Source organism: Diospyros lotus, chromosome 3, assembly GCF_014633365.1.
Source record: "Diospyros lotus cultivar Yz01 chromosome 3, ASM1463336v1, whole genome shotgun sequence".
Lineage (NCBI taxonomy): Eukaryota > Viridiplantae > Streptophyta > Magnoliopsida > Ericales > Ebenaceae > Diospyros > Diospyros lotus.
This window is the reverse complement of record NC_068340.1, coordinates 1148013-1166491: the sequence shown is the minus strand read 5'-3', so window position 1 is coordinate 1166491 and position 18479 is coordinate 1148013. Positions and strand designations below refer to the sequence as shown.

General features: G+C 39.0%; 4 protein-coding genes across 5 annotated transcripts; all 4 read right to left on the bottom strand.

The window, feature by feature from the left end:
* Positions 1-19: 19 nt before the first annotated feature.
* LOC127796754 (DELLA protein RGL1-like) lies at positions 20-2040 on the bottom strand. The gene has a single exon (XM_052329121.1). The coding sequence runs from the start codon at positions 1956-1958 to the stop codon at positions 201-203; it is 1758 nt and encodes a 585-aa protein (XP_052185081.1). The 5' UTR covers positions 1959-2040; the 3' UTR covers positions 20-200.
* A 1799-nt stretch (positions 2041-3839) lies between these two features.
* LOC127798468 (DELLA protein RGL2-like) lies at positions 3840-5312 on the bottom strand. The gene has a single exon (XM_052332049.1). The coding sequence runs from the start codon at positions 5310-5312 to the stop codon at positions 3840-3842; it is 1473 nt and encodes a 490-aa protein (XP_052188009.1).
* A 1174-nt stretch (positions 5313-6486) lies between these two features.
* LOC127798134 (uncharacterized) lies at positions 6487-7585 on the bottom strand. Its single transcript, XM_052331476.1, has one exon. It carries the CDS (start codon positions 7387-7389, stop codon positions 6589-6591), a length of 801 nt encoding a protein of 266 aa, XP_052187436.1. The 5' UTR covers positions 7390-7585; the 3' UTR covers positions 6487-6588.
* Positions 7586-7867: 282 nt separating this feature from the next.
* LOC127798489 (uncharacterized) lies at positions 7868-13489 on the bottom strand. Of its 2 annotated transcripts, none has more exons than XM_052332087.1 (7): positions 13006-13489; positions 11252-12035; positions 9508-10162; positions 9302-9399; positions 9111-9200; positions 8895-9022; positions 7868-8693 (listed from the first exon to the last, which is right to left on the bottom strand). In XM_052332087.1, the coding sequence occupies exons 2-7, from the start codon at positions 11930-11932 to the stop codon at positions 8543-8545; spliced, it is 1803 nt and encodes a 600-aa protein (XP_052188047.1). In that variant the 5' UTR covers positions 11933-12035; positions 13006-13489; the 3' UTR covers positions 7868-8542. The 2 variants fall into 2 exon arrangements, with proteins under 2 accessions (XP_052188047.1, XP_052188046.1); XM_052332086.1 differs by having other exon boundaries at positions 7869-8693; positions 13031-13489.
* Between the last annotated feature and the right edge of the window lie 4990 nt (positions 13490-18479).

Below are 18479 nucleotides of genomic sequence, written 5' to 3'. Positions count from 1 at the left end.
AGATAGTTTCGAAGTGGCATTTTACTAATCCCAATTGAAGTAGTCTCATATAATCTCAAGATAATCAGTTGAAGCTTCTAATCATTCATGATGAGGTTGCATATTCAAACACCATAATTGTTGTTCCGAGTTACACGGCTTCGCTTAGGCACACAGATAAGAAATGGAGTATGGACGCTCTCACTACTGGTCTTTGATGATCAGTTGAACTTCCAAATGGAAAGCGAGTGAATCGGAGTTCCCTTCCAGCCCACAATTAGGCACTTCCCGTCGCTGTCTAGAGTGCACGAATTTCCACAGGCGAACTGCTTGATGATCAGATTAGCTTGATACAGAGCCGACTCACTGAGTCCGATCTCCACCATTCCATACCTCGCGAAGAATGCTCGCCACACGTTCAACTTCACGTTCCTGTTAAGCCTTTCCTCCCCTTCGGCAGCCACGGTATTGTTGATTCCATCACCGAAATACACTCCCTCCAGTATGAATCTGTACTGACTGTCTCGGTCTGTGCAGTCTTCCAGGCAATCGAACAAAGCGCTGTAGAAGAAGAGCGCTTCGGTGAAGCGGTTGAAGAAGGAAGGCGAGTTGTGATTGGCTTCTACTTCAACAACTACCATTATACAAGGATTGAGCCTTCTGATCACTCTCATCACAGATTCCAGACAATCAGGCCGTGAGATCATGGATCGGAGTATGCTTTGGGAATAAACAACCACGGCCTCGCCAGCTTCTATTTCTAAATGCTCCTTGCTAAGGTCTTTCATGTCTGACAAGAGAACTACATTGAATGAGAATGGCAAGTTCAAGGACCTGGCGAACTCTCCTAGCGTTCTGCCTGTTTCCTCCATCATCTGTCCGTCTATTGTCCCTAGGGCAGTTATCTTTAGATGCTCAATTGGGCGCGAAACCCTATCTGCTAGGGCTTGTATCAGGACTGCCCATTGTACTCCACTCCTGATCTGTAAATCAATCAGGTGGATCTTCGTTTTCAGTGCCACGTTTTCTACTATTGCCTGTATTCCTGCAAATACCGTCGCCTGAGCAAATGGAAGTTCTTGGTGGCACTTCAAGAACACAGGGTTAGAACTCATTGCCAGACAAGGCATACTGTATTTTTCTTTTCTCTCCATTCTCCTTGACCTGAAGCTTCCAGTTTCCCTACTAATCCTCTCTCGAAGTGCTTCAGTGAAATAAAAAACGATTCTCTGGGCAGGACTGCCTGTGTTTGATGCTAACCGGTGACAGCCATCGAGCAATCTGCTTGCGCGTTCAAATTGCTGGTAGCCCACTTTCTCAGCAGCAGCTAGGAGAAGGTGGGCAAGCTCCACATCTCGTGTCTGTTCTACAGAAAGACCTGAGAAATCAGAACTGTAGGGGTGCATAACCATGAACGGATCATCAACCCTTTGGCTAGAGAACTCTATGTACCTTTCTCCAGCCAACCTCATGATTTCTTCAGTTGATAATTTCCTGCCATCCAAGCTTACGTTGTGACCTCGATTGCTATCTTTTTCTCCCCTCGGCTTCTTGAATCCACTTGCATAATTGCTTAGAAGCTCGAAAGATGCTAAACAGGAGGAAGGTTCCTCTTCCCTTTTGGTTTCAACAGGAGTTGCAGCTCTGACTTGTTGGATATTCCCAGGCTTTGCTGTTTCCATAATTGGCAGGAAACTGGTGGAGCCCTGGTAATTACCCAATGTATTGGAAAGCCGTGGTGGCTGGGGATCCTGTCCGTGCAGAGGCGGTGGAGCTTCATATCTGGAAAGGTATGCTGTTTTCTCAGATATATTCTCCTGATAAAAACCATATTTAGAGCAAAAAGAATCGATCTCTTCCCAATTTTCAAACCCTAATTGATCTTGTTTCCTCTTGTTCCATCCATCCTCTTTTTGGTACCCTGTGCAGGAATTATAACCACCTTGAATTTCATGGATATTGAGTGAATAAATATCCATCTTAAAGCAGAAATCAATGACTTGCTTTCAACTGAGAAGATCTATGAGCATGAAGCTAAGGCTTGTCTTGTTCATTTTTTCGTAATTCCTATCATATACGTGTTAAAGGCCATCTAGTTATTTTAAATTTAATAAATAAATATGCACTTGACAGCAAGCAAAGAACTGCAGCTTTTGATAGTGATATATTTCGAATATGAGGATAATTTGGTGATGTTTTCATCGCTTGCAAGAGGAGGTCTTGAATCATAGCAATGACTTCGTCAGCTTTGTAGTCTGATCCCAAAAAATATTGATTTGATTTACCGAAGAACGTCAGCCAAGTTATACAAGACAAATGAATGCGAATCATCAAGTAGTTAAAGAAAAATTTAAATATGCCAGAGACACTGACAAGTATAGGAGGAGGGAAGGTCATTGCTTGGAGACCCCCGCCGGGGGGGGAGAAGGGGGTGAATTGTTATTATTATTTTTTGGTTTCTTATTTGTTCCATATTTACTTTTATGAATTCTCTTGAAGATAACAGCTAACACGATAGTATTCAAGTGTTAGTGACTAACAACGCATGGCCAGAATTGTTTGGTGTGGACGATAAATTTCTAATTACCAACTATTTGAAATACGATTGAAATAAAAAAAATAAATTGTATTCCAGCGTATAACTTTTAAAATTTGCAGCAATAAGCTCGTTAACTATGCAATCTAGTTTAAAATATTCTTTTGATCAATTTACATGGGAAGTTCAGCCATGTTATACAGGACAAATGGATAAATAAACATCAGATGGTTAAATAAATATGTAAATGAAGAAGGGAATTTGTGAGGTCATAAGAAGTTAACTAATACTTTTTTTGGAAATGTTATTTGGATACTCAGAAGTAACATTTGGTGCGACATTTTTACATTAGTGTATTGTATTGTGTGTCTAAACAGTATAAATGTATAATACACCAATGCAGTAGTGTCACTCCTGAGGCTAAGTGTCCAAGTAACAATATAAGTGTATTGTGTAGTGCCACCAATGCAGGACTGTTAAAATGAATTATAACAGTTACAGACAATTTAATATTTTTTTTAGTGATTTCTTTTGAAGCTAAGTAACTATTTCGTTGTATCTGTCAACATGGTAGGAACTCTGTGTGTGATTTCTTGTAAAGGTGAGGCCTGCACTTGCTTTGTGTGTGACTAGAATATAATTGACTATGTTGAAGTAAGGAAAAAGTAGTCGAAAGGGTATTGTCACCTGCTTGGATTTGGTTATTCCAATCGGTGGGAAGGAAAAAATTCAAGAAAAAACAAGGGGATGTACATTTCATTTTTCCTCTGCTTCCTCATTATCTTTATTTTGGTTTGCTTTGTCACTTAGTTTTCTATTACTCCATAAAAATTAAAGGCAAAAACAAGTTAAGAAACCAATTTTTTTCTTCTTTTCTCCTTAATAAAATTTCACTTTGTTTTCCTTCTTCAAATTCCATTCTGAACAGGAAAATGGTTGTCCAAATTGGCATTCTAGTTGAGCTACGCATGCTGGGTGTCTCGGCTTAAAGTGAGCCTCTTGATGCAGAAGCAGTAGACAAGGATAGAATAAGAAAAGATGGGATGTGGTTCGCTGGACTAGAGGTACTGGCCCCTTGAGAATTACTTGTAGCTAATAGCATACTGATAGCTTATTGTCTGATTCTTCTTTCTTGCTTCTAGGTGGGCTGTAGGTCTGAAGCATTATTCATGCTTGCATGGAAGGAGTAATAGTCATTTAACAATAATCTGATTTGCTTTGTTTATTTCTTCCTAGTTAGTATCCAAAATAGTGTTGTGGAAATTATCCATACAACCTGTACGGTGGTGTTTGAGGATCCTCAGTACAGGAGTATGCATTACCCCTATGAGAACTTCCAAGTGGAAAGAGAGAGAAGCGGACTTCCCTTCCACCAAAAAATTAGGCTCTTGCCATTCTTATCTATGGTACAAAGGCTTCCACAAGGACACTGCTTAACGACCAAGCTAGCTTGATACAGTGATGATTCACTAAGTTCAACTTCCACCATTCCAAACCTTGCAAAGATTGGTCTCCAAGCATCAATTCTCATGCTTCGGTTGGTCCATTCCTCTCCATCTTTTACAACCATGTTTAGAATTGCTTCTCTTAGATGAAATCCTTCCAAAATCAATCTATACTTATTGTCACGTTGCACACAATCCTCTAAGCAATCAAAGAATGCACTGAAATGGAGAAGTGCCTCCATAAAGCGCTTTAGAAACAAGGGAGAATTGATTTCTGCTTCTGTTTCATAGACCACCATTATGGCTGGTTTGAGGCTTCTGATTGCTCTTATTAGGCCATCCAAGCAATCAGGCCTTGAGATCATTGAACTCAGTATTAATGGGGCATAAACAACAATGGTTTCATCAGGTGCCGTGTCAATCAGCTCCGCCATCATACCTTTCATGTCTGATAGAGAAACCACCTTGAATGAAAAAGGCAAGTTAAAGGAATTTGCAAAACTGTGCAACCTTTTGCAACTTTCCTCACAATCCTTCTTATAATCATTTGTTGTCACCGCAGTTATCTTTAGAAGCTCAATGCGGAGCGTATCTCTCTCAGCCAGAGTCTGCATCAAGATTGTCCAGTGAGCTTCGCACCTGATCCGGAGATCGATCACGTGGACCTTGGTTGCTGATGCCACATTTTCTACTATCTGCTGCATTGCTGCAAATTGAATCCCATGAATAAATGGGATTTTTTGGTGGAGCGCCATGAATGGAAGGCTGGTAACCAGTGGCAGGCTCGTGCACCCTCCATGTTCCTCTGCCTTCTTGTTCTTGACTCTGGCAGTTTTTCTGTCAATCCTCTCTCGAAGAGCTTCAGCAAAGTAGTATACAATTCTTTGCACTGGATTGCCCTTTTCGGATGCCAGATTCTCACACCGAGTAAGCAATCTTTTTGCACGGTCAAAATACTGGTACTCTGTGTTCTCTGCTGCTGACAGAAGAAGCTGGGCAAGCTCTACGTCTTTCTCTTCTTCCTCGGATACCCCCAAAAGACCTGAACTGTAAGGATGCATGAAGACGGAGAAGGAACCGAAGCGGGAAGCCAGCCTGATGATATCCATGGTGGATAGTTTCCTGGCATCAGATTGATGGTCAGTCTCCTTTCCCCCCTCTCTTGCCTTTCTTGAACTGCTTGCATAGCTGCTGAGTAGCTTTAGTGTTGTAACAGGAAATGAATACGGCTTTTCCTTCTTCGGCTCCCCTGTTTCTTCTGGTCGTTGGTTCTGGTGGCTCTGCTCCTCCTCATTGTTTGCAGAAATGGTGGTGGGTGGTTGTGGCTCTGGCTGATGATGATCGCTGGACATTTGGCCTATATATTTTCACTAGAAAATAATCAAATCTCCCTCTCTCTCTCTCTCTCTCTCTCTCTCTCTCTCTCTCTCTCAGAATAATGGTGCTTGTTTGCTTCAGTTGAATGGATGGGTTGACTCTTGTTGACACAACCTTTAAAAAGGGAGGTGACCAGCCTGAATATCATCGAAATTGATTGGAGTGGAAGAAAGGGGATCAAAATTGTCAAACAGGGAATAAGCACCCAAGACCTTGTCCAGACAAAGAAGCAGAGCTGGGGTGCCCTTTCTCAATGCATCTTCTTGTCGTTTTACTGTAATAATTCAGAGCAAGGGCTCTTGCAATTATCAACCGGGGACGCTGTACAGTGTGCTGGACATGCATTCCGATGCCAATCACTCAATTTCGTCGTCTTCTTTTGGTATACCTACCAATATTCAGTATCAAGAACAAGGGCAAGGGCATAATTAAGATGATCGCCACGGCCAAGACGCTTCATTTGATGGCTATCAGGCTATCCATTTTTAAATTCACAATTTAAGAGAGACAACGGAAAATTCATACTTCACTGAAGTGCTTGTTTAAAAAGAGATCAAATAGTCATGTAATGGTCAATTTTTTATTTTTATTTTTGTGCTTTTATGTTCTTTTTGTATGGTCACCTCAATTTTTTGTTGTTTTATTATATTTTTAAATTTAATTTTTAAATCAATTTAACTTTTATATTTTGATTTTTTTTTGGTGTGATAATTTAAATTTTTTGTTGTTTTGATTATATTCCTGAATTTGTATTTTTGAGTTTATTTAATTTTTTAAAAAAATAAAATAAGTTGTTAAAAGTAAGTTAATTTAATTATTTTAATAATATAATTAAAATAATAAATAAATAAATAATTACACATGAAGAAAAACATGAACGTACTGGCAAGAATATAGGCTTGCCGTCATAAAATAAAATAAAAGAGGGGAGAAATCCAAGGAAGCATGATCAAATGCAAATGCAAGAGACAGATGAGACAAAATGGCTGGCGGGTTAGGTTGGGCCAGGCCCATATGATCATTGTGGGCCGGATCCAATAATTCTCACTGCACTCAATTTTAGCAAGGCTACTATATTTATATATATATATATATGTATTATAAAAAAAATTGTGTATAAAAAATGTCATCTGTAATATTATTTGACAACTAGACAGACGGGGGGGTATATTTATATTTGATGAATTAAAATAAATCCTAATGATGATTCCAATTGTCACAAGTAAAACAACAAGAATTAATTATCAGAATTTAGACCTTGTCTTCATTTCCGAGGTTGGACTCAGATAGCTTTCCTTCTCCTGCCTTCCCACTACAAAGCAATATCACACCAAACCACATAATGGCCTTCACAATCCTAACCATTCCAATCGTCACAGTTAAATAGTACAACCACCACCCAATAAAATCAGCCACCAGAAGCTCTTTCTTAACCTCAACCATGCCCACCAGCGACTCAACCTCGTCCCTCAATCTCCACCACCACAGCCCACCAAGGGCAGCCGCCATTGCCACCCTCTCCGCCCACCTAATTTCCTCCGCAAGAATACCAAAAACCGTGTCGTCGACCACCGGCTTCACCACTGTCCTTGACCACCAGAGCATCGTTTCATGCAAGCCCAGAAAGAACACTGCCGAGCCTAGAATGCTTCTGGTCCCGCCGCTGCCAAAGCCCCCGGAACCGTCGATTCCGGCGGCTATGCTCCCTTCAATGCCCAAACCCACAAGAACTTGCAGCGTGCATAGAAGAACCCACAACGTTGACTTGCTTGGAAGGACAATAAACCTGCCGGTCAAGGCGTGGATCAGGGTGGCAATGCTAATTAGGGAGACAAGGAGGTGGGGGATAGTGGGATTTATAGAGAGGAAGAGGGAGATTAAGAGAGAGGAAGGGTGTGGTTTATAAGGATGAGGGAGAGAAGTGAAGAGATAATGGGCAGTGGAGAGCCTGGCCAGAAGAAGAAACGACAGGGGGAGGAGAAGGCCGAGAAGGGTGGTTGTGAGGAGATGGAATGGCCGCTTCCACCCCTGTTGCCATATCTTCCAACCCATTTCATCCAAAGGCAAAATGAGCCAAAAATAGAGAATGTTTGCAGAACAGCAACAAGGAAGGAACGTTTATGGGAAGTGAACACAATAGAGACTGGAAGAATATATATATATTGAATATATTAAGTGGTTGTCACGACCTTGAATTAGTTCATAAACGACCATGTCTCGTGATGTTTAATTTGTATGCTTTAGTACTTGATGCCTGTCAAGGGAAACCATCAGATTGTTCAAATTAATTGAAGTTGCCGTTTGCCTGTGCATGGATCAATTCTATCCCATCCGCACTCCAAAGTCAACTATACATTCATGCGTCTTGCGGACTATTTTATAGTTGTATTTCTTACACAAATTATGTATAAAATCACGCTTTTCTTGAATATTAAAATTATGTACAGTAGTTGATTAATGTATCAAATGAAACAATATTACCAAGCCACGTCCTAGCTACAGCAACGTCCCATTATTTTAAAAATGCATAAAAAATTACATCTCAAGTACCACTATGAATATCTAAATAGCATTGCAATTTAGAAAATTAAAAATTAATAGTTAAGCCTAGAACTAGTAGGCTCAAGCCTACGTGCTGCCAATTGTACGCAGCACGACCTTTGACTAATATATACCATATAGTTGCATATAATATTCCAGGCAAATTAATGTGTGTGTGTGTGTGTACGGTAGGTTTCACAGCTTATCCACACATAAAATGATATAATAATTAGGTAAAGGGAGACAGTTGAAATGGTCTCAATCCGATGTGCTCACATCACAGGTTCTTGGTAAGTAACCCAAATGAGAATTGGCTCATTTTTGTTAGGAATTAGATGGCGAATTCCGTTCCATGCACATGACTATTATATACGAAAGGATGACATTGGCTAGTTATTTTGTAGATTGCCATAAAGGTCTTCATTCTTGAGCTTCATTTTAATTGTACATCCAACATCAGCCCAAGAGTGTCCTAAGATCGACGGTCCAAACGAGTTTGGATCATTGGTATGAATGAACATGTGCAACAGATTACGGGAGTTTAGTTACCGTTGAGATCTGAGAATCAGAAAGTAGAAGCCCCCACATATGGATCTTTACAGCCCAAAACCAAATACCAATGTTACTGTACATCTGCCAAAACCAAATACCATGTAGAGCAGAATTACACGGTTGTTCCGTTCGGTACTGGTCCCTTTTCATGAACAGCTTTGTAGCACTGAAGACTGCAAAGTGGAATATTTGACTTAGAATCTCGATACTTGTATGGGTTGGTACAAAATGGGCCAGCACATTTTTCTCGTGGGCAAGGATAACTGCACAAACCAGACAAAAGCTTCACACCATTAGAGCAGGTTAGCATCAGATCCATACAATTCCCTTTTCCTTTTCCTTTCCCAGGACCGTATATTTTTCTTGAGCAGGTGATTTAGAGTGGGGACGTTCCAAGATACACAAACACAGTTATAATAAACAAGTCCATTAGAAGAAGAATGATAACCAAAGGAAAGACCTACCTACAAGGTTTCTGGTTAAAAATACTAGGCAAACCCATATCGTTCGGGAATGTCACAACAGTTCCAGAAGGGCCCATGACCCATCTAATGGTGCTTGCCGCAAGTATCAGGGCATTTGCTGCCTTTGCCTGCACGATGCAATACTAGTAACTAGGTAGATCATAAGGGATTAACTATATATAGAATACATGTAATTATCAATATAACAAATAACACCTGTTCCAATTCTTCCTTGCGCTTCTTTATTTTATCTTCTCGCTTCTTCCGACTGGAATCTTGTCCAAGTATTTTCCTAATCGCCTCAGCCTAAAGAAATCCACTGGACATGCTTAGTTCCACACTCTTGGAAGATCACAATCATACAAAAGGTAAATAACAACAAAATAGAGCACAAACGAAAGGCAAACCTCTGATTCCCGAGCCGCCTTCTCAACTTGCAATCTACGCCGTTGAGCAGCCTCGGCTTTCTTCAGTTGCAGCTCCACTTCTGTTAGCACCTTTTGCTCTGTGGTGGGCAACCAGACACATTCAATAGCTTATCAGATAATGATACTTACAACGAGTGACAGATGCAGGAGCATTAATAACATAAACATATGGACAAGACACTAACTTCGATGTGTGGCATGTGGTAATCCGTTGGGAAACTCAATTACACTTGCACCAGAAACAGAAGATGGATCTTTGCTGGATAAAAGGGCCCGCTGGCGAGTTGTAAGAGCCAGTTCCCTCTTATGTTCAAATAGAAAGTCATTGCATTCCTTCCTCAGCTTCTTCTTCTTGCCTTCAAGCTCATCATCAGACACCAGTTCCTTCTCATAATCAGTGTCCTCACATCCTCTTTCTGATATGATGCATTTTTTCTTACCATCTTTAATCGAGGATGAGACAAAATTGTCCAAAATGTTGCCATGCTTAGAATTCTTGGAAGCCATCAAAATTCTTTGTTCATTGATGCTTGAGTCTCCATGAAAATGTTTATTTCCAGCAGCAACCTTAGACAATTTGAGTTTCTTGAGGTATCTAATCTCATTGTCATCCTCTTCATCAAATGCCTCATCCAAGACACGCCTCTTAGGCATCCTCTTGCTTTTACGAACTGGCTCCCATTTCTCACCTCCGTTTCCATGTGTAATCTTGTTGAGCACCTTTCCTGCAGAAGTATCCTTCTCCTTTCCAGGACTAGCATTGCCTCTTGGAAAATCCTTCCATGGAATTCCTCGCATTCTGCTGTTCTTATCTAAAGCAGAATTATCAATGGAATTGTCCTGAAATTAAAAAGAAAAAAGATTTTAAACCCAGAAAGATTTCATATACACCAAATGTTACTACGAAACAAAAGAAGATTATTGTTGTTGGTGGCAGAAGTTTCCCTGCCCACCAATTAACTATAATGTAGGTTGGCCAAAGAGTTCATGGCACAATCTAATCGCAAGGATCATTGATGAAGGAGCAGTTCTTTTGTTATTAGTGTTTTTATTTTATTCTTATTTGTTTAATTCTGCTTAGTATTCAAGTATTAGGTTGTAAATACTTTTTATTTATTAGCTTTAATAAGTAGTCATGTGACTAGCATGTGAATTTTAAAATAGATAGATTCCTAAGATTAGATGGATTCCTTTGTGATCAAGGATTAGGATTTATTATAGATGTAACCAAGTATAAATGGTCTTTTAAGAGACTTTGTAGGCAGCCAGTTTTTATTCTCATTCAACTATTGAGTTTTTTTAAAACCTTAGTTTGATATCTTTGTTCCAGATTTGATCTTACACTGTTTTCGCATAATTTTTGCTCTTGTTTTTGCTGATCCTTCCTCCCATACTGCATCAATCAGGCAACCACTAAGGGCCTGTTTGATTTAGTTGTCAATTTTCATGCGTTCATTTTTAGTTTAAGTTTTCAAATTATGTGTTCAATTTTTGTTTCCAGCTGGACGAATGAAAACTGAGTATCACTTGAGTTTTTTGTTGCCATCTTCAAAAATCTGAAAGCAAAAACACAAATATCTCACATTTATGTAATTTTGCAAACAATTACATGGCCAGCTTTAACTTAAACTTCTCAGTCCTTGGAAATCGAAAGATCTCAAATTTCCCTTCTATCATTAACAATTTTTATTTTAACATGGACAAAGAGGAAACATGAAAATAAGTACGCAATTCCAAGCTACTTGAAATTCAACCTAGACAATTAGCCCAAAAAATAAAATTATCCTAGACATTTGGACCCCAACACATCACAAATCATGACTTATGTGAGAAAGTCAATAGGTTATATTACAAACTAAAAAAAAAAATGAAACTAATGCATTACTACCCAATAAATTTAAGGTTGAACAAGGAGTAATAGCTATTAACCTGGAGAATCAGCTTATGTCGTGATTGAGGAGCATCTGAAGTGCTTTTTGTGGAAGGCCCACTACCCAGGACACCATCTGCGTCCAACTTTGTTTGAATTGTATGTGTGATACCACCAACCTTGAGCTTGACCTTCTTAAACCTTTTCCCATTTCCAATTCCATTACCATTCCCAGCGGAGTTTGCAGAACTCTGACTTCCACCATTGCTCCCAACATGAATACCTACATTCATCGGCTGCAATTTGAAGCCTCCTTTCAAACTGCTCATGCCTTTCCAGTTAACAGGGGCAAGGACGCCTTCACTGCTGCATCTTTGGTTCAACCCACTTCCTCCCTCATCAGGGCCATCTTGGAAACCTCCATTACCATATGACAAGCTTGATGATACATCATCCTCAATAATTTTACAAGTGTATTCACCTGCCCTATTTGCAGAGCCCTTCAAAGTACACTGATTAAGATTTAAGTCCTTCCTCCCAGAATTGATGCCACCCCCTGTATTCTCATCACTAGGGGCCTTACTCACATCATCTGAAGGCAGTGAAGATGTTAAAGGTGACTGATCACGATTTTCATGGAACTGAAGTGACACAGACCTAGGACGCCGAAGTGTTTGGCTCCGCTTCTTCCTTATAGCGTTTCCTATTCCTTCAAACCAAGCGCCACCAAGCTCTTCCATTGAGGCAAATAACTAAAGCCAACTAATGGAATGCTATTATTGATAAAATGTTGATAGCAAATGTCATGAAGCCTCACATGCAAGCAAGTTTGAGACTACTTGTCTGTCAAAAGAAAAGGGAAAGTTTGAAAATACTGTACTGACCTAGCAAACAACAAGAAGCTATCAAGAACTTTTGAGAACTCTTTTACAACCCCAACCACAAACTAAACAATGTACTCGTCTCTTTTTTGCTTGTTAACTAAACAATGTAATCACAAATAAAAAAATCCTCGGAAAGAGTTTAACAATGACAAGAACAATCAGAAGACTTAATCCCACCAGGTGGGGTTGGCTACACGAATTCTAGAACTCTAACCATCTCTATTTATGGCCATATCCTCTATATGGCTACTACATAGTAAAAAAAAGTTACCAGAGAAGGTAAATTTTGGCCAATTTACAACAACAACAATATCACAGAAACAGGGACTCACATAAAAATATAAGATGAATTTACCAAATAGAATTGAGCAGACTGCCTAAAGATACAAAATCATTGAAGCACATGGTCAACACCCAACAACATATCAGCAGTACATTAACGGGACACATGAGAAAGAGATAACTAAAAGTTACTAACAAAGGAAACTTAAAAGATATATATAAAAAATTGTGTAAGTCGTGAATTCAACAAAGAAAGAAAATAGAGAAAATAAAAGGGAAACACCAAAAAAAATGTGACAAAAATAATAAGATCGTCCCCCCGCCCCCAAAGTTACCCGTTCAAGGAAAAGCAAAGAAGTCAAAAACCAAAATAAAAGAAGGAATTCTCACCAACCACATTCCAAGTCTCCAAACAAATGTAACAACAAAAAAGAGGGAAAATCGAATTAAGGTCACCGGAGTAATCGCATTGGTTAAAGGAACATGATTCAGACCATCAATCAAAGACGAAATCAACAAACTATCCCATCTCCCTCAAACCCCACTCGTTCTTCAAATAAACATAATATGCAGAACGGAATCAAACACTCGATCATCACAGATAAACCGAAAGAGACCAGATACATAGTTTGCGTGCAGACACATACACAGACAGTTAGATGCATATCAAACCTCGTTGATGAACGGAAAATCCAAAGGAACCGGGGGCGTTGAAGGGAATTCGAGAGCCGAGCCGCGAGAAAGAAGAGCAGGAGAGAAAGATGGCAGGGAGGAATAAGAAGAAAAGGAAGAATAAGTACCGAGAGAGAGAAAGAGTCGGTGAGAGACTCGTAGGGTTAGGGTTACGGGTAGAGTTAAGAGTAGAAGTGGAATAGCGGTAAAGGAGACTTGTAGGCATCTGGCCCTTCTCCATGTTTTTCTTTAACACCCAAAAACCCTGCGATTTTTGGATTGGAGCAGATTCGGTAACCTGACTCGTTACTAACCCAGCCACTCAGCCATCTCTCTCTCGACTCGGTCACCTGACTCGTCACTAACCCGGCTACTCAAGCCATCTCTCCCTCTCTCTCTCTCCGCCCATTCTAATGCTCTCTCTGCCTCCTTGGTGTCCTGCAATTGTGTGCGCAGGTTATGGTTCTGTGCATCCGTACGCGTATGTTAGCGGGCTCCGCCGTCCTTCCTCCGCTAAATACACGTGCGATATTGTAGTCTGTCCGTAAGGCACACTCTCCCGTAATACCTGTTGGGCTTAAATATATACACGAAAACGAAAATGTTATTTAAATATTTAAATTTAACAATAATATTTTATACTAACCTATACACGTACCTAAAAATACAGTCTAAATAATATTAAAATTAAAATATAATTATAATTTATATGTATTATATTAAAATTTATAAAAAAACTGATAATAATTTTATTTATATTAAACATTTTATAAAACTCAAATAAGAAACAAACATATAAAATTTATAATTTTTATTAATATTATAAATTAAAATATAAAAACAAGTAAAAAAATTATAAATACTAAAAAAATAAAAATTAAAATTATTGTATACTTATTAACATTTTATAAAAAAAATTACTAAATTTATATTTCTTTAAATCTCAAATATTCAATTGCATTTCTTTAAATCTCAAATATTCAACATCTAAAAATAAAAATATTAAATTTTAAATTAAACTTTCTACTTTGATATTATTATTTAAACAAAATTTTACACTAAAAATAGCATTTGATCATCAATGATTTAAACATGAGATTTCATTTTTTTTTAATCGAATCATTCATATCAAATTCTTTTACATTAAAACTTACATTATCTGTGTTTTTATTTAAAAAAATTTAAAAATTAAATAATAAAACTTACATGATAGTTCAAAAAATTTAAAAAACCTACAATGTTAATATTTAGAATACTTAAAATTAAGTATTAAATGCTTTAAAAATTAAATTTAAAATAAATAAAAATATAAAAAATTCAACGCCTAAATATAAAAATATTAAATTTTGAATTAAACTTCTTATTTTGATATTATTATTTAAATAAAGTTTTACACTAAAAATAGCATTTGATTTTTAAAAAAAATGTTTATTTATTTTAGAATTGAATCATCCATGTCAAATTCTTATACATTAAAACTTACACTGTTAGTATTTTTTTTATTTAAAATTTATATGATATTTCAAAACTTACACCGTTGATATTTATAATATTTAAAAATTAAGTGTTAAATGCTTTTATTATTATAATATTTATAATGATACTCTTTAAGAAAAAAAAAATCATAATCTATGATATTCTTTATTTTATAATGGTCGAGTAAACACAAATTATAATTGTAATTTTATCTGATTAACAAGTATACATAAATAGACATAAATTATAAGTGTGATATTTCTAATTTTAAATATCGATTAAGGAAAATTTTAAATATCTATTAATGTTTCTAACTGTCAATATTTTATCTACAAATATTTTTCTAAAATATTTTATCTAACAATATTTTCACACAAAAAAAACAACGAAAATAGGGCTTGATCCACAAAATCCACACATCAACAATTTTCAAACAACACCAACTAAGGGTTTAATCCAACCAAACCAATACTTATTCTACATTATCCCACATTATGTAAATAATTTAAAAATAATTATTTTTACATTAACTAATTTGAAGAAGAAATCCAACAAACGCTCACACTCGCATCGCTTATTTGGCTACCTTTCTTACGCCAAAACCCACCTATCAATAATGCCATTTCCTCTTATTTTCTCTTTTTTTTTCATATTTTATATTTTATTTTCTTTTTCTCTTTTGTTTTCCTTTCTTTATTTTTGTTTTCCTTCACATATTCTTATTCTTCCTGCTTCTCCTTTACACACGGCCGACCATCGTCGCTTCCTTCCCCATCGCAGTTTATCGCCCCCTAGCCACCATCAGACACGATCGCGACCAACACAACCACCAACTATATCTCGTCGATGCTCGCCTTCAACCGCCATTGTCGTTCAACCCTGTTATTTCTAGCCGCCAAGCATCATCGTATTCGATCGCTATTGGTCGCTGCACCCAGTGACTGAATCAGCTCTCCACCGTGAGCCCAACTCGTCATTAGCCACCTCTAGTCGCTAGCTATTTCAGGCTTCATTGTCTCTGCAATTGGCCCCATCAGCCACTGTTCAGCCTTTAACTCTCTCATCCACTACTTACTCTCTGTATATACACACATATATAGGGGGTCAGCCATTGTGGGTGGGTATGTATGCGTATGTATGTGTGTGTGTTTAGGGGCGACGGGGAGGCCGGCGATGGCATGGGTGGAGGTTTGTGAGAGAAATGGTAAGAGAGAGACAATGACTGAAAGAATGAGTAGGTGGGTCTATGAGAGAAAAAAAGAGAAAAGGAAAAAGACAAGTAATGAGTAGGATTATATGGTTTTGGGGGAGGAAAATATGTTGGGTATTTAATCTCAACTATTGATCAAAATTCAAAATTCATTACAGCCATAGGATCAAAATGTATATTAGATATTTTAAAAAATCGTTATGCTTTATTATATAAACGATTCAAATTATAATTATAAATGTTAAATTTTACTACCCAATAACATTTTTAATATATTTGCTAGTAGAGGTGACCATTCAATTAGTTTGGTTATCAAATTGATTGTGTTACACGCTATTCCCGCATCATTCCTTATGGGCCAAACTCAGTCCAATGGGCCAGCTCAATCGCCCGGAACCCAGAATAACGTAGGCGACCTCGTCAAAGAAAACCTATAAACCGCTGAAATCTGAAGTTCATAATGCAAGCATTCTACGAGCTCTCGGTAAAGCCCCTAGCGAGCTCTCAGTAAAAACCTCAGCTCGCTGGACCGCCTAGGTCGTTGGCCTAAAATCACCAGCTCGCATAAGTGGTAAAACTGTTGATAAGTCAGATATAAGAACTATTCACTTTATCTGCAACAGCCCACACCCCTCGTAATGAGGATCTCACTTCTGGTTTGTGTAGACGATAAGGGTTGTTTGTCCCCCATTATGTAATCATTGTATTTTTATATGTTATCTAAATTGTAAATGCCCCTCAATATAAATAAGAATTAGAGATATCATGAGGGGCAGGGATATAGAGAATAATCAGATACCGCTATTCTGAGAAAATAATCAGAGTGCGATCGTGGAATAGGCATCGTTTTAGCCGAACCACGTAAAAATCTTGGTGTTGACTCGCGTTTGAAATCTTTGTATTCTTCTTCTTGACACTTTGGACTTACTCACGGTGGCCCAAAACGAATCAGGGTCGGCTGAAATTGAACGTCGACATTTTGGCGCTAGAAGAAGGGGCCGCTCTGATCAATAGCCATGGCAAGAGGAAGGAATACTCGAAGTTCCAAGGCAGCGACCGACCCACCAGAAAACTACCGCAATCGACTACGAGACTTTCCGCCAAATGGAGGGCCTGTTGCTTTGACAACAGATATCCCTTTGCCACTGCCAACCGAAGACGCCACCGGCATACAACCCATCCTTGGCATTTTTGAAGGAAAATAAAAATTTTAGTAGTTTTGGCGAGGGAAGAAGAAGTTTGTTTTTGAGGAATAAGATAGCCAAAGAAGTGAGTTGAGCATACGAATTTAGTGTCAATTGGAAGGGGGTGAGTTTGATGTCGTTTAGAACGGCAATGAGGTATGGAGCTACGGAGAACCTAAGGCCAGACTCAAGGTGCTGGGGGCTAATGGCTACAAAGTTAGATTGTGGATAGGCTACGTGGGAGCTCGAAGCAGGGATGTATACTCGGCAGCTCCTGGGGAGACGAAACTCCCGAGTACAAGCCACCATCTCGTGAGGTTTGGCTATCAATGGGAATCTCTTGAAGATCGCGTGTCCAGTACTCCCTTCAGCGACTTGATCTTGGACCTCCAGCTCGGTTTCTGAAGAGGTCAGGTTAACGACCTCCTTAGATCGCGAACTCGCACCCTCAAAGTTATGACCCTTCATCACGAGGCAATCTTCGGAGTTCGAAGTATCGTTTTCTCCTACGATATAGTTGCAGCGCTTTTGACCCGAATTCTCTCGAATATGGTCGGACATCTACAAAGGAAAAAGAAGAACAGTCAGGTCACAAGTCGCGAACCATACCTCAAAGAAACTAGAAAAACCCTAAAAATACCCCATAATCTTTCAAGCTGAGCGCTTTGCAACAGGGTGCCGCCTAAGGCGGAGGGGCTGCAACCGCGAGCTTGGTATTCCATAGGAAACTAATCCTGAGGGCATTGTGCCCGAAAGCTCAGTGAATGCCGAACCAACCGAATCGTGTCGTTTCCACATAAAATGAAAGCGACACTGACGGAATTGGCGAGACTAGAGAAACCACCGACGGCTAACCAACGATGGACAGGCCTCACGAAAAGAAAAAGAAGATAAGTGAAGGAAGTCACAGCAAACTTACCAAACGCTAAAGCCTGATGCGTGTATAGAGACTCGGGACAGGCACCAGACGGGAATGGTCGGCTTCTGAAAGAACAACAGCAATGGAAGCCTTGAAAGAAGAAGGCGAAAGCAAGAAGACAAAAGCTGGAGAAGATTTCAAAATAGTGTGAAAGAGGGAAAGAGGGGACACCACTTATTATTTATACCAATAGCCCAATCGATCCCAACCGTCAAATCAAAAGGCGACTTACCGCATGCTCCACATCCAGCGACTGCATGACAGCTTGTGGGTCCCACGAACATAATCATGCGCAGTAATGGGAGAACGTGCGCACTAAATATGCTGTAGACAAAGCGTGCTGCGTGGAACGACGAGATTTAAAGTAATTGGGCAGGAGTCAGAAATGTGGGTTAACAGTTGGCACACGTCAGCTCCCAGTGCAAAAATCGCACTGTGAGCTGGGGGGCTTGTGTTACACGCTATTCCTGCATCACTCCTTATGGGCCAAGCTCAGTATAATGGGCCGACCCAATCACTCGGAACCCATAATAGCGCAGGCAACCTCGTCAAAGAAAGCCCATAAATCTTCGAAATCCGAAGTTCATAATGCAAGCATTCCGCGAGCTCCCGATAAAGCCCCTAGCGAGCTCTCAACGATCATCTGGCAAGCTCTCAGCA